The sequence below is a fragment of the Culex pipiens genome, chromosome 3 (assembly GCF_016801865.2).
Source record: "Culex pipiens pallens isolate TS chromosome 3, TS_CPP_V2, whole genome shotgun sequence".
In the NCBI taxonomy this organism is placed as follows: Eukaryota; Metazoa; Arthropoda; class Insecta; order Diptera; family Culicidae; genus Culex; species Culex pipiens.
In genome coordinates this window covers 31,033,607-31,050,119 of record NC_068939.1, presented here as the reverse complement: position 1 = coordinate 31,050,119, position 16,513 = coordinate 31,033,607, and the positions used below count along the sequence as shown (strand labels likewise).

The 16,513-nt window shown below is 36.6% G+C and overlaps 2 protein-coding genes across 2 annotated transcripts in view; both read right to left on the bottom strand.

Moving 5' to 3' along the window:
• The window catches only part of LOC120422344 (rhodanese domain-containing protein CG4456-like), a 95,188-nt gene that overhangs the window by 49,852 nt on the left and 28,823 nt on the right, over positions 1 to 16,513 (bottom strand). The gene's annotated exons all lie outside the window — the stretch shown is intronic.
• LOC120425978 (uncharacterized) lies at positions 10,537 to 12,350 on the bottom strand. Its single transcript, XM_039590632.2, has 2 exons — positions 10,695 to 12,350; positions 10,537 to 10,575 (listed from the first exon to the last, which is right to left on the bottom strand). Exons 1-2 carry the CDS (start codon positions 12,348 to 12,350, stop codon positions 10,537 to 10,539), a joined length of 1,695 nt encoding a protein of 564 aa, XP_039446566.2.

Sequence of the window (16,513 nt, the reverse complement as noted above, 5' to 3'; positions counted from 1 at the left end):
AATATGAAATAAAAAAGTGAAGCCAGAAAAAAGCTGTTATTTTCCTCCGAAATATTCATAGAAAAGCAAATATAAACATCTAGGGGAGAGTGGGGAGACTTGATCCCCGGGGACACTTGATCCCAAGCCTGTATCTCGTCAGCATGTGGGTAAAACAATTAGCTATGTTCTAGAAAGTTGTGCGAAATTAACTAAAACTCATTGTAGAAAACAAAGCAAACAAATTAAAAATGTTTAGATTGAGTTACACACATTTTTCTAAAACGAGCTGCAAAAAACTTCCAAGAGATCTTATTTTCTTTGTTTTGATATGTATAGAAAACACTCAAAAAATATTCAAAAAAATATTTTTTATACATGAATTGTTTGATATACTTATCAACTCTAAAACCCTTACGCATTTGATGTTAAATTTATCGTCATACTATTTTTACAATCAATTGTTTAAAAATATGCGTTTAGGGAGACTTGATCCCTGCATTTTTAAAGTCGCTGGAATCAGCCTCAAGATTAATTAATTGGGCTGGGTTTTCATACATAGTTTCCTTTAGTATAGTACATAACTTACTGCAGTTAGAACCTTTTTTCAAAAGTTTTGTAAACAAAAATTTCCAGCTTTCGTAAACATGCCTAATTTTGGTCTAAAAAATAATATATTCAGTTTTTAAATATTTTACATACTAAACATGTTATATTTTGAACACAAACGTACAGGTTTTATGTGAAATTGCTGTAACTTATAGAAAATTGAAAGTTTGGATGAATAAGAAACATTTTGCTTAAGATTTCTTCAAAATGTTGAAAGGGGGATCAAGTTACCCCTAACATTTTTGAAATGCCGGTTTAAAATATTTTTTTAAAACGCTTGGCATGATTCGAAAAGTTTATCTGATGAAATACCCTTATTAGCCAAACATAGATGAATGTTTAAGCTTTCAATTCATGCAAAAAGTTTATAGTTTTGTGAGAAATTGACAGAGTTATGTGCGATACAAAAAAGGGGATCAAGTCTCCCCACTCTCCCCTATTAATAAATTAATAAATATAGTGGACTCATTCAAAGATTTATAACCTTGACTTTTGACGCAAGTGAAGTATAAACTGCAATAAACCGAATTATCGTGTTTTCAAGCACCTCAATTAGCAAAAAATAAAACACGTCAAAACCACCTCCGGAAACCCGAAATATCTCCGGTGGTCAGGAACTCAGGAAATTGGTATTTTTTTTCGAGAAAACTACAGAATTGAGAATTTTCGTGACGTTGCAACCATTTTAGTAAAAGTCTGCGTAGTAACGTCAAGGCTGCAAAAAATTGCATTCGAATCAGCATTCATTTTTGCATTAAAAAAAAACATAAAAAGGTCTAGTTTACACCCAGAACTGGACATCGGTATACGAGCTCTAGGATAAAGAGTTCGGTAGTAAAATGGCACTGTGAACGGACGGAGAGGATAAATCCCGAAATTACCGAGAGTACTTTACTCATGGGTTCATTTTTCAAAAAAGTTCATCTATAAAAAAAAGTGCCGGCACCGAGACTCGAACTCAAGACATTCGGCATAGTGAACCGTGCCTTTGCCGTATCGGCCATCACGGTTCGGTGATTAAGTGTGGTCATTTGTTTATAAAAGCCACTCAATGGAATGAACTGTTTAAATGAACAAATGAACACGATTTGTTGTTGTTGTAGCGCGAGACGTCTATAAGGGTGGGTACGGATTTTGAAAAGTTCTCAGATCAAGTTCTGGTGTGATTCCCCTTGTAGGGCATACCCATAGGGACTCTCACGCCAAATTTCAGCTCATTTGGTTGAAAACAAGCGAGTTCAAGTTTATATGGGATTTACTATGGGAAATTTTGAATTTTCGTTCATTCGCTCCTACAGGCCTGGGGAAAACATGTAGAAACTTCTAGGATGGCCAGAAATGAGCGGAATCGTCTGGGGAATAACTTTCCCGAAGGAACCAGGTCGATTCGTTCAACCCCCATCGAGCTCAACGGCAACACATCCGGGGTTTTCGGAACCAACGGTTTTCCCCAGAAAAGCATCAAATTTTCCTTAGCATGCTATGAATGCTTGATGAACAGTGTGACGCCACGTGTCAAACAGCTACCACGTGATTGTAAAATTTGCACCATAACAGTTTTTTTTCTTATTTGGAGGTTCAGAATACAGCTAAATAGTATCCTGATCACCATAAATGATAATTCTATGGTTCAAAAAGTAATAAAAAGTATTTTTTTATAGGCGATGCTAGTCCACGTGGTAGCTGTTTGACATGTGGCGTCGCGCTGTTCATCAAGCATTCATAGCATGCTAAGGAAAATTTGATGCTTTTCTGGGGAAAACCGTTGGTTCCGAAAACCCCGGATGTGTTGCCGTTGAGCTCGATGGGGGTTGAACGAATCGACCTGGTTCCTTCGGGAAAGTTGTTCCCCAGACGATTCCGCTCATTTCTGACCATCCTAGAAGTTTCTACATGTTTTCCCCAGGCCTGTAGGAGCGAATGAACGAAAATTCAAAATTTCCCATAGTAAATCCCATGTAAACTTGAACTCGCTTGAGACAAGCCAGTTTTCAACCAAATGAGCTGAAATTTGGCGTGAGAGTCCCTATGGGTATGCCCTACAAGGGGAACCACATCAGAACTTGATCTGAGGACTTTTCAAAATCCGTACCCACCCTAACGTCTATACTCTCGCCAAATAGGACTTTCCTCTCGTCTCTTTTCGGGAGGACTATCCGCATTGACTTTAACTGTGGGTGTATTTTGACTACCTGATCAGAATCGAAGCCTTTCCTAAAAACGGCGTGTTTTCTAGAACAAGCTTTTAAGGAAAAAATAGTCATCGCTACTTTCAAATGTGTCTTATAGGAAATTTTCTCAGCTTTACAATGCTTCTAAGAGCGAAATGTTTCATCGGGAAATTTCTGAGATATCTCTATTTTATGTTTTTTGGTTTTAAATTTCTATATTATTTATTAGAAACTTTATACTAACAGTTCAGAAAACTTATCAAATGATGTGTTTCATTTGTCATTTACTCATCAAAATGTGCAAAATAAGACAAGAAACAACTTTGTAAAAGGTTGCAAACCGCTAAACATTCTGAAAATTATGTTTTGTCTGAGTTTTTGAATATATGGGATTTATTCAGAAATTTAAATGATAAAACAGTGTAAAAATATATTTTTTACAAGAATTATTAGATTATTACATATTTTTGGTGTACAAATATCACGTGTCTGCTCTAATTTAGCTTGTTCAACCGAAATTTTGGAAGGTTTGTGATTGTTAATGGTATTATTGATTTTTAATGAATAAATTTGTTATTTTCTTAAACAAACATTAACCAATAAAATAAATACAAATATGATCTAAAATCGAAAATGTACTACATATTACTGTTGCAAGCTTCAAAAGTCATATTTTCATGAGTTTAAAATAAATATAAAATTTTATATAATGTTTACTTTTGAAAATGCACTTAAAAAGTAGCAATAAAACTCGAGTCTTCCAATTCAGAATGCTGAAAACACCGTCACAAACTTTTTTTTTGTTCGAACAATATTATTTATCATTTCAACAAAAAAAATCAAACAGAAACTTCCTTTCCAAACTATTTGAATAATAATCAGGAAATGAAACATTTTTAAAAAAGATGAGATTGAAGATGAGAGTCTTATAAACTTCTAAAATATTGCCAATTCCTTGATTATTTTTTTACAAAAAAAAATAAAACAATCATTTTATACAAATGAAAAGTATTTCTCCTAAAGCTTGCAACAGTAGTTTGCAGTTTAATTTCGAGTATTAAACATTAACATGTTTTGTATCCATGCAACTGGTTAATGTTTGATTAAGCAAAAAAAACCTCATCAATCAAACCTGAAAAACCTGAAAAAATTAGGTTATATCAGCTCATTCCAAGCTGGATCAGAGCAGACCGGTGTTGTTTGTACACAACAATTATGTAATAATCTATTTGTTCTTGTAAAAATAATTTTTAATGCTTTATGATTTTATGATTTTAATTTCTGATTGAATCCCACATATTCAAAAATCGGTTAAAACTTCATTTTAAAAATGTTAAGCGGTTTGCAACCTTCTACAAAGTTGTTTCTTGTCTTATTTTGCACATTTTGATGAGTAAATGACACATGTATATGTATATGTATAAAACACATCATTTGACAAGTTTCCTGGACTGTTATTTAAATGTTTCCAATAAATGGTTAAGGATTTTAGAACAAAAAACTTAAAAAATAGATATCTCAGAAATTTCCCGATGAAACATTTCGCTCTTAGAAGCATTGGAAAGCTGAGAAAATTTCCTAAAAGGCGCATTTAAAAGTAGCGATGACTATTTTTTCTCCTTAAGGTTGCCCAGAAAACACGCCTTGTAAAAAATATTGAAGGAACAAAATTCTCCACCGTTGTATTGTGAAAGCAGACAAAAATCAAAATACGAACGCAACCTGTCAAAGCTGTTGCGCCACAGGCTGATGTACACGCTAACGACAAACCACTACATTTTTGTTCGGCGCAACAGAAGTGTTGCGCACTTCGGTTTGGTGGTGCGCGTATAATAACGTTACGCTACATTAGAGCATTCAATTTCCCGTCCCGGGAATTCCCGGAAAAAATATTTCCCGTCTCCCGAAGTAGGGGAAATATACCCTTGCTAATCAAACACCTATCTTCGTCATATGAAGATTTTGATGCTCGATTAAAGCCCCAAAAATACTATTTAGGCTATAAACTTACAAGCAACAGCACCGCCTCAAGTAAGCACGGAAATTTATTCCACTTTCTGGCCAAAAAGATCAAATTTAATACACTTTTGATCATAATTTATATTTTGCAAGTCTGCGATCAGCAGTGAAGCGAGTCAGACGTGCGTCCCTCACAAACCAAAAAAGTGCTAAAAAGTGCAAAAAATGCCTCACGGCAAGAAAAAGAGGCGGTCCTCACCAGCAGGATCGGCAGATTTGAAGAAGCTAAAGAATGCCGAAGCGCTACCTGCAAAGCCAGGCAGTTTGAGCAAGGACGCTCAAAAATTGTCTGGAAACCAGTTCGCTACCCTCCCTGTGGACGTGAGCGAGAAGGAAGAATTGGAACGACGGGAAAAGTTGCCACCCATTTTTGTGAAAACATCGTCATCGGATTCGGTGCGAAAGTGGCTGACCGGGTTTATCAAATCTGGTGCTTTACGAGCTTCCATTCGCTTGTGTGCTGATGGACTCAAAATTCTGCTACCTACCAGAAAGGATTACAACTACGTTCGGGATTTCCTGAACAACACAAAGATTGAATACTACAGCCATGACGATCCAGGTAAACGCCCCATGAAACAGGTCCTCCGAGGCCTGTACGACATGGATGTGAGTGTGCTGAAAGAAGAGCTCAAAACTCTTAAGTTGAACGTGATCGAAGTCTTCAAGATGACGAGACACAACAAGGACATCAAGTATCGTGATCAACTGTACCTGGTTCATCTCGAGAAAGGATCGACAACGCCGTCTGAGCTGAAAGCAGTTCGGGCAATTTTCAACATCATCGTGTCTTGGGAACGTTATCGTCCAGTGCACCGTGACGTGACACAGTGTTCGAACTGTTTGCAGTTTGGACATGGTGGAAGGAACTGTTTCATCAAGAGTCGTTGTGCAACCTGCGGAGGTGAGCACAAAACTCAAGCTTGCGAAACAATCAACGAGAACATCGAAGCCAAATGCTTCAATTGCGGCGGCGACCATTCTACCAAGAATCGAAGCTGCCCAAAACGTGCTGAGTTTGTGAAAATTCGGCAGCAAGCGACGACGAGGCACCAACCAAATCGTCGCAGAACACCACCAGCATACACCGACGTGGATTTTCCTGCTTTGGCGTCACCAGGAGCGGGATCTGTTCGAGTGGTTCCAAATTTGCAGCCATTGCCGTTGAATCAGCGGCAAAGAGTTGCAGAGAATACAACACCTCCAGGCTTCAGTCAGCAACCGAGGGAAAACCAACCAGCATCAACGGGTGAAGGCAGTAGTGACCTGTTTTCACCACAAGAACTTCTGAACATTTTCATCGAAATGACAACAACACTGCGTGGTTGCAAAACTCGTGCGGAACAAGTAAGAACGCTTGGAGGATTTATCTTAAAATACAGTTCGTAGTTTACTCGTTCTAATGATTTTGAATATTTCAATGAAATTACTTTTTTTTAGTTTTAAGTTAGGATTAGTTGATAAAGTGATTTTTTTTTTCTTTTTTACCCAAATGTATTCGATTCAATGCAAAAATGTAAAACAATTTGAAGTAAATAAATGAATGTGAACAGTTAATAAGAAAACGAAAAATATAACAAAGATGAAGAGCATGTAGCCATACCACTTAGAATGTAAATGAAATGTAATTATTATAAGAAAGTTCAATAAAGACATATTTAATTTCAAAAAAAATTTATATTTTGCGAGACCCTTTCTTATCATTTTGGTGGCACTGCTTAACGGAAGTCGCCATCAATATCTAACGAATTCAAAGCGCTGAAGATATAAAATTGCTTCCAACTACCGGCAACATGTTCTTTGGCACATTAGTTAGTCACTCACTTAAAAAATAATCTCGAAACATATAAATAATTGGCAAGCGCCATGAAAAAAGGCCAAGTCTTTTGACGTTTCAATTTTGAAGACCCATTCCAATCGAAGGCTGAAGAAAACCGAGCGAGAAGCGCCTGTTGGAGTGAGCCAGTGATGCCAGGAAACTTTCTCCATAAACGCTACTTTTCGTGAGTGTTCGCTTAAAATTTCATCACAATTGGCAGCACTAAGCAGACCCAAAAGAGCGCTGGAAGAAAAACAAAACTAAGCTGAAAATAGGAAAATGGGCGTGGCCCAATGCACTCGACTGATTAGAATGCATTTTGGAAATATTTGTTTTAAATGCTTGTAAAAGGAATAGCATAACTTTGAATAAAAGTGAAAATAAACTGAAATGTTCACAAAAAGTTGTTCTACTCGTTGGTGTACTTGGTTTGAGTGAATTTCAAGGAACACTCCAGATTATCCAGCATCATTCAAACACGACCGCTTATTAGGCTTAAAATGGGTATATTTCCCCTACAAGTGGAAGTATACATTTTCTTACCTTTTTGGCAGCAATGTTTTGAAATTATACAAAAAATGATAATTAGAGAACCTGATTTTATTTTATTCATTTCAATCTACTGTTCATATTGAACTAATCAGCTTATCTGTAAATTTCAAGATATTTATTTCTGAAGCATTCACAACTAGGAATATTGTTTACTTAGGTATATGTTGACCAACAAATATAACGCTATTATGGAATGAATATTAACTATTTTATTTTCGACAAACTATTTTAACATTTTTTTGTTATATCATTTGAAAATAAATAAAATCACCTCTTCCGGCTAAGATAAAAATTGAGATTTGTTTAATAGTGTTTTTTACCTTTACCAAATTGGATGAAAATTGAATTGATATAATAAAAAAATTCAAAAAGGGTTGTTCGAGAAGAATTTGTTTAAGTATTCGAGATATTACTGTTTGACAAATATTATACAACTTTGAGTTGCAATTTCATGAAATAGTGTTTCAAGTTAAATAGCGCTAGAAATTAGTTTTTCAAAGCAAATTCAATGATTATCTAATTAATCACAGGTTGAAAATACTTGTCTTGTAATGAGTTATTTGCCATGGAAAACATTATTTTTGCATGATTTTTTTCATTTCAACTTTATGGTCACTGAGACAAATTTAAAAGCAATATTTTTGTTGTGAAGCATAGATTTTCACTGTCCAAACACTTTTATTAAAAAAGAAATCTCATTAAAAATGCTACTATTTTTTTGATTTGGTACGATTTGAAAGACAGCATGCAAAATTAGAAAATTTATATATTTTCTCAAAGTTGCGTGATTTTATACAAGCAGTCAAGCCATTAATTGATCCTCACACTCATTTTGACCATGAAAGTTGCCGTTCTATACAGTTCTGTTGCAAAGTATTAATCAGAAACAGGATCAGAATAATTTTCGTTAATTTTCAAATTTCCCGGGCAATTTGTTGAAAACTTTCCGTTTCCCGGGAAGATAATAAAATCATTATCTCGCTTGTCGCACCCGCCATTTCGACGTTCCGAGGAAAACGCGTTTTAATTAAAAACGAAAGCACCCAATGTAAACAATAACAAAGACGTTTTGTTTGGCTGACCATTATGTGCATTGTCCCGAAGTTTGGTTGAAGTTGGTTGCTGGAGTCCCGAGTTATAATTACAAATGTTTACGGTAGTCTAGCTTGTACGTGCGTCAAACGCGTTCTGACCTGAAATCCCGCTGGCCAGTTGTCGCACTTACATCAATTTTAAGGGAGTGACAAGATAGCACGATAAGATTGAAACTACTTTCATATGAGCAGTTCTCTAGGATTTCGGTCATTCGATTTTTTTTGTATTTTTTAATCCGACTGAAACTTTTTTGGTGCCTTCGGTATGCCCAAAGAAGCCATTTTGCATCATTAGTTTGTCCATATAATTTTCCATACAAATTCGGCAGCTGTCCATACAAAAATGATGTATGAAAATTCAAAAATCTGTATCTTTTGAAGGAATTTTTTGATCGATTTGGTGTCTTCGGCAAAGTTGTAGGTATGGATACGGACTACACTGGAAAAAAATAATACACGGTAAAAAAAATTTGGTGATTTTTTTATTTAACTTTTTATCACTAAAACTTGATTTACAAAAAAACACTATTTTTAATTTTTTTTATTTTTTGATATGTTTTAGAAGGCATAAAATGCCAACTTTTCAGAAATTTCCAGGTTGTGCAAAAAATCACTGACCGAGTTATGAATTTTTTAATCAATACTGATTTTTTCAAAAAATCGAAATTTTGGTCGTAAAAATTTTTCAACTTCATTTTTCGATGTAAAATCAAATTTGCAATCAAAAAGTACTTTACTGAAATTTTGATAAAGTGCACCGTTTTCAAGTTATAGCCATATTTAAGTGACTTTTTTGAAAATAGTCGCAGTTTTTCATTTTTTTAAATTAGTGCACATGTTTGCCCAGTTTTGAAAAAAATATTTTTGAAAAGCTGAGAAAATTCTCTATATTTTGCTTATTTGGACTTTGTTGATACGACCTTTAGTTGCTGAGATATTGCAATGCAAAGGTTTAAAAACAGGAAAATTGATGTTTTCTAAGTTTCACCCAAACAACCCACCATTTTCTATCGTCAATATCTCAGCAACTAATGGTCCGATTTTCAATGTTAATATATGAAACATTTGTGAAATTTTCCGATCTTTTCGAAAAAAATATTTTTGGAATTTTCAAATCAAGACTAACATTTCACAAAGGCCAAACATTCAATATTACGCCCTTTTAAAATGTTTGTCTTGATTTGAAAATTCCAAAAATATTTTTTTCGAAAAGATCGGAAAATTTCACAATTGTTTCATATATTAACATTGAAAATCGGACCATTAGTTGCTGAGATATTGACGATAGAAAATGGTGGGTTGTTTGGGTGAAACTTAGAAAACATCAATTTTCCTGTTTTTAAACCTTTGCATTGCAATATCTCAGCAACTAAAGGTCGTATCAACATAGTCCGAATAAGCAAAATATAGAGAATTTTCTCAGCTTTTCAAAAATATTTTTTTCAAAACTGGGCAAACATGTGCACTAATTTAAAAAAATGAAAAACTGCGACTATTTTCAAAAAAGTCACTTAAATATGGCTATAACTTGAAAACGGTGCACTTTATCAAAATTTTAGTAAAGTACTTTTTGATTGCAAATTTGATTTTACATCGAAAAATGAAGTTGAAAAATTTTTACGACCAAAATTTCGATTTTTTGAAAAAATCAGTATTGATTAAAAAATTCATAACTCGGTCAGTGATTTTTTGCACAACCTGGAAATTTCTGAAAAGTTGGCATTTTATGTCTTCTAAAACATATCAAAAAATAAAAAAAATTAAAAATAGTGTTTTTTTGTAAATCAAGTTTTAGTGATAAAAAGTTAAATAAAAAAATCACCAAATTTTTTTTTACCGTGTATTATTTTTTCCAGTGTAGTCCGTATCCATACCTACAACTTTGCCGAAGACACCAAATCGATCAAAAAATTCCTTCAAAAGATACAGATTTTTGAATTTTCATACATCATTTTTGTATGGACAGCTGCCGAATTTGTATGGAAAATTATATGGACAAACTAATGATGCAAAATGGCTTCTTTGGGCATACCGAAGGCACCAAAAAAGTTTCAGCCGGATTAAAAAATACAAAAATTAAAATTGAAGAAAAAAGACCGATTTCGTAGAGAATTGCTCATATGAGAATATCTCAGGATTGAAATCGAATTTTGGGTATTTGTGAAGGTCAAAAGGTGATGCATTGTGAGCTGCACAAGATGGCGTTCTAAACACATTTTGGCCCAAAATGCACGTACGACAAGTTAGCACGACGGCGACGATTTATTCTTATTTAGCTTTTTTGAGAACAATCTTAGCAGCGATATTCGTACTTATCCATGTTCGGAGAATCCTAAAATATTTTTTCTGCAAGTACCAATATTTCCAAATGTGATTCATCCTTCTCCAAAGTGAAATCAGCAAATCTCGCAAATTAACCCGCTTCTTAATCAATTCCCCAAGAAAAACTACCGCTGCGATAGCAGCTCCTATCCCCAGAATCATCCACGCCGGCAGAATATCGTCCATGGTGAGATAGATCTTGCTGGCCATGTCCTCCCTCAGCCTGCGCCCGGTAAGGATGTCCACTATGTCCCGCACGTTCCGATCCTCCCAAAAGCCGTAGATTCCGCCCTCGGCCAGCAGGAGCCGCACGCGGTGAAAGTACTCCAGGAGCGGGTTTCGGTACGAGGTCTGAAACATTTGAAACGCGTCGAGGCTTCGAAAATCAAGCGGAACGTACCAGGGCAGTTTGCGTTTGTAGTCAAAGACCACAATCGGGGCGAACTTGGCCGTCATTTCGTCCACGTAGATGCCCATGCCCGGGATGGTGTCCCAGAGGTTTTGGTGCCCGTTGATGATGTACTTTCCGATCGTGGGGTGGTTTGCAAGCAGCGGGAATCGATCGAGATCGGCGTAGAACTTGATGCCGAACGTTTCCAGGTCGTTTACGGTTTTGACGCGTTGGACGGAAGGTTTGCTGATCATCAGGGATATGATTCTGGTCTCGAAGGCGCTCGACGCGAAGAACATCAGGATGATTAGCGAGTGGAGGATCATTTTCTCCCAGCGACCGGTTTCGTGGAGATTGTGGCGTTCGAAGCCACAAACCACGAGTAGAATTGGGTCGTTTTGAAAGTGGTTCGGGAAGATGTGCTTCATAGCCTGGGCTGTGGTGAGGATCACCAAGAGTAGAAGCCAGACTTGCCAGCTGAACGGAAGCAGCAAAAGTTCTGCAGCGTTCAACGGCCTGTCTCGTGGAACCAGAATCCGACCGATAGTTGGAGAGGTAGTGAAGACTATTCTGAAGCCTACCGTCCATTCGGTTGCGTCTATCTTGATGTCAATTCCTTCAAGTAGGGTTTCCTGCTTCGACATGCACTCGCCGAAGGACCTACCGGGAGAACATCCGTGCTGGTAGTGCTCAACATCGGTATTAAGGTACCGTGCCACTTCCGTGACCCACAGGGCGTCCTGATCCGTCGAGTAGATATAATCTCGGTCCGAGTAGTAGGTGATCTTCCGACCTGCTAATCTACGTTGAACCAGGGTGAAAAGATGTCCAGGGTGGACCAGCTGATTCAGCGGAGAGTAAGTGGCTACATTACTTAGGATTACTGTCATCCTAGTACAGTCGATGAACGCCACTTTGTTGAACCGCCAGACTCTCCTTAGTACCTCCAAGAGCAACCCAACAACCCTCGGTTTACTAGTGTCAACCAAAACCAGTACCTTGGTTGCCGGGTTAAACACGCCTATCACAGCATCATCACTCGACAAAATCCCAGACCGTTCCAAACGAAAAGCATTACTTCCCGGATCAATCACAATCAGCGACGGATTGTCTGGTAGCTTACCCAGCTGAACATCCGTCGGTTGCGATCCATTCAAGACCAGCTTCAGAACGTGGTCCAGCTGGGGTGACCGCAGCAGCTGGCCCAGGATGCTATCGTCGCCGAAGGGATGCCTCGGGGTTAGGTCGTAGAAGACGCACGAGAATACTCCTGGTTCCACGTTGGCCAGATACTCGATGGTGAAGAGGACATAGTCGTACGCTTCCGGATGGTAGCAGAAGGAAGGAGAAATGAGGACCGCTACGAGCAACAAGGTTAACATTGTCGGTGTCATGGTCGGAAGTTGAATGATGGAGTTGCGATATTTGTAGAATTTTTCTTTAGCTCATTTAAGTAAATTGTGATCTGAGATTAATTTCAAAATGGATTACCATAATCTTTACATGAAAAGGAATGCACTTTAAAATACCAAATAATAATCAAAAAGGAAAAATAAATGTATGAACGAGTGCAATTCAGCAAAGTTGTTCCCTGGCATTTTGCTCAAATCGCCAAAACAAAAATGTCCAACTCAGCAACCCTATCTATAGTCATACTCATATTTCAAATCGATTCCACAGCCAGCTTCGACATCGGAAATCGGAGTAGCCACGGTCTAGTATCGAAGGTAAATTTACTGCCTACTAAGGGTAAACCACCGAAAGCTCTCACCCCGTCGCTGCCGCGTTCAAAAAGAGGAAAGAAAAAAGTAGGCAATGACCATGGCTACCAAACCCGGCGAACCTACCGACCAACCGCAAGAGCCATGCCAAAAGCCAACCAAGTCTCGTTACAGCTCCATAGCTGTACGCTGTACGGCTTGTGGCAGAGAGTGGCTTCGCTACGACGACGACGACGACTACCGAATGTGGGTTACTCGGTCAAGGTGATTTATCTCACACAGGCCTTCCCTTTATGTTTTTCGTGCTTGCCGTGCTGTTTTATTTTACTTTGTTTTTTTTTCATTTTTTGGGTCTTTGGGGGTCTCCCGAGGTTGGGAGGTGAGTTGGGGACGAACAAGTTAACTTCTTGTGTGCCCCGGTAGCTGGCGGGGTAGTTTGGGAAAACTTTTGCCATTCTGGGTTGTGTATATTTAAGGCCATAATTCTCTTTCTCCGAGAAGTTTTGGCTTGGAGTGAGTGCTGGCGAAGGCAGCAGCGGCAGCAGTTTCATAACCTGGCACGGCAAGCTGAATTATATTCATGTCCGACAGCTATTACAGTTAGTGCTGTGCTACGTCAGGTCTTTTAACGAAAGCTTTCCTCTAGTAAACCTCAACCGACTCTGCTCGCGCAGTAGTCTTTGTGTTTTTGAACTGCTCAGCGATGGCTTCGGACTGCCTCAAGAATGATTGGCCAACTTGGATTGCACTGCATTTACACGTACTCGGCACCACGTGTACGAAGGAATAACTATGCTGACTTGCATCGTGTTTTTTTGTGATGACTACTTAAATTGTTTCACATCTTCGATTGTATTTATATGGATTGTTCCAATCACCACAAACTTTTTCAAACTAATAATTATATCATAAAAGCGCACTTCCAAGCCAAGACATATAACAACTTTAAAGATTGATTAACATTAATAAACCATTATCAGATACAAAATTACATTTTCAATCGATAATAACTTTACATATTTTTCGATAAAGTGCAGTTTAAAGTAGCTCTTTAGCTCCTTTTAAAAAAATTCCAAATATTTTTTCACCGTTTTAGCTGTAGTGGCACAATAAAAAAGGAAACATCCTTTTTTTACATACAGTGAATCCTCTTTTACGCTGTGCGTTACGTTTTTTTAATTTGTCGATTTCTCTGGAACGACGCAACATTTTTGCAATCTTTAAAAAGCAATTGGTTAGTTTTGTTCAGATCTACAAAACGCCTTTTGAAGCTAGCAAAAATATTGTATTGACATAAAAAGCGTAACGCCACCGCGTAAAAAGAAGGTTTTTCTCCAAAATAATTTAATTTTTTTTTAAATTATTTAAATTATTTAGAATAAACAATACTGTACATGTGCTTCCCCTGAAATGAAAATGTAACGGACAACATCTTAAAACTGGACTTTTAAAAGTTAACCTCGCATAGTGCGCAGGCGTTACGCTACTTATTTCTTCGATTACTCTAAAACGACACAATATTTTTGCAATCTTTTTTTAAGCTAATTGTAGATTGGAACAAGACGAACACGTTGCTTAAAAAAGATTGCCAAAATATTGTGTCGTTTTAGAGTAATCGAAGAAATAGAAAGCGTAACGCACTATACGAGGTTTGAATGTACATCAAAACAATCGCTACAGTTTTGCCAGTTTGATTTTTTCAAAACTTTTGCTCTTTTACACATTATCACGAACTGAAAAACGAATCTTTTGCTCCATGAACTGAACGAATTGGTTGAAATTTGAGTTTTGCCAACCATTTCTTTGCGTAACGGGATAACGTAAGGAGCAAATTTATGAAAAAACTCATCTTCCATTCAATAGCTTACAGACCTTATTTGGTCCAAATTTTTGGAGTTCGAGGTTAGAAAACGTATTTTTTGCAATCATTGGGGGGTACAAATTGCAATTATTAAATCTTAATTAAAAATTAAATCTTTCATTTAAAAAATCACATTGTAAATTGAAAAAGTTGCAAAATACTTTACTTTATACGTTATTACAGTTATGCTTCTACTGAAAATTAGGAAAATATCTATGAATTTATGAAATTATTGGTTACGTCTTTTCCAATCTGCGGTCCAAACATTCAAAACTAGTAAAATGTCTAAAAGTGCCCTATTGCAGAAATAAACGTTGTTCAATATTGTTGTATTACGTTATTTATCACCATGCCATAGTTTCGTAGTTTATGGACACTCCCTACAAACGTCATTCATTCACGCGCGCTTTCTTTTTTCTTTCTCACTTTTCATTCATTCTGTATCCGAGTGCCGAGCAGTACAGTCGTGTCAATAAACGTTAGTTTGTTAAGTTAATCAAACTTGTTTTAATTGACTACCAAATAAAACAAATATTTTTAAATACTTTACATTCAATTGACTGCCTGAACTCTCTGGCTGTCGATCTTCTCGATATCAATATTGATCCAGCTGTCAATAACATTTTCAGACCCTTCAACAAAATGACTTTGATTTTTCGTTCTATAATTTGATAACTCCCTCTCTCGACGGTCCCTTCAATATCGACAACGAGAGAGTCCGCTGTATTCTGCTTTTTTGTTCAAAAATAATATCAAAGTTATAAAATCTTACCCAAAATTTGAAAATGTGCAAAAAAAGAAAATAAAAAAAAGTTTTTATGAGAACATTGGATAGTCCAGCCTGGCCCCTAATACAGTCCAGACTCCATAAACCTTCTCTTCAGATAATCGAATTACAAAAAAAATCATTGGCTTATTTTGATTGTCGAGGTCAAGTATGACCCTTAAACAACGCTAAAGTGATTTAGATTTTGTTTAATCCAAGTTGGTGGTAGCGGCGATTAAAAATTGAACAAATACATTTTGTAATTTTATATGCAATCAACTTTTCCAATTTGACTTAAACTATTCAAATTTGACTTAAATGGGGACTTAAATCTCGAATTTTATGTTAAAAGTAAGAAATTAAAAAATGTTTTTTTTGTTAATAATTCGATTAGCCAAAGGTCAATACAAACCTTCGGATAATCTAGTCTGGACTGCAGATAGCTTAGAAGAAATTGATCAAAAGTTCTGCATAATAATTTGTATAAATTCAGTTCAGGTTCGATTATCCTAAATTTCGATTACCCGACTTTGAATAATCGAATCAGGAGAAGAGAGTGAAGAAAAAGTTGAAGTTTCTGTAACATACTTATATTTGACGAATCTTTTCGCACTCTTCGACAAAATTGTTCCCTGGAACACGAACTATGGTTCTGTGAGGTTTTTGAAATATGCAAAAATTGGTAAGGGGCTCAAAACTGCCAAAAACTAAAACGCATCGATTTTACGGGTTAAATCCTATTTAAACTTCTAAGTCAATGCGCCAGATCCTGTCGCAACCAATCAAGCTCATGTTTGGGATTCGAGCTCAGTACACCTAGGGGATCATGCCCTGAAATGCCCGCAAAAATGATCCATTTTGTTACATTTTAATACACATACTTAAGATCGGAAATAAAATATAAGACAACGAAAATCGAGTCTGGACTGCAAGAAACAGTAACCTAAATGTTTTCGCTACCTAAAGAAAATAACAGTGGACTCTCTCTGTGTCGATATTGAAAGGACCGTCGAGAATGAGAGGTATCAAATTATAGAACGAAAAAAACAAAGCATGCTTTTGAAGGGACTGCTAAATTAATTTGCAAATGGAGCAATATTTATATCGAAATTCTAAAATCTGATAAAATAGACCCGTAAAAGCTAAAGTTGAAATTAATCTTCAATCTTGCACAAGATGCACCGAGCTGACTTCCCGCTGTACGTCCTG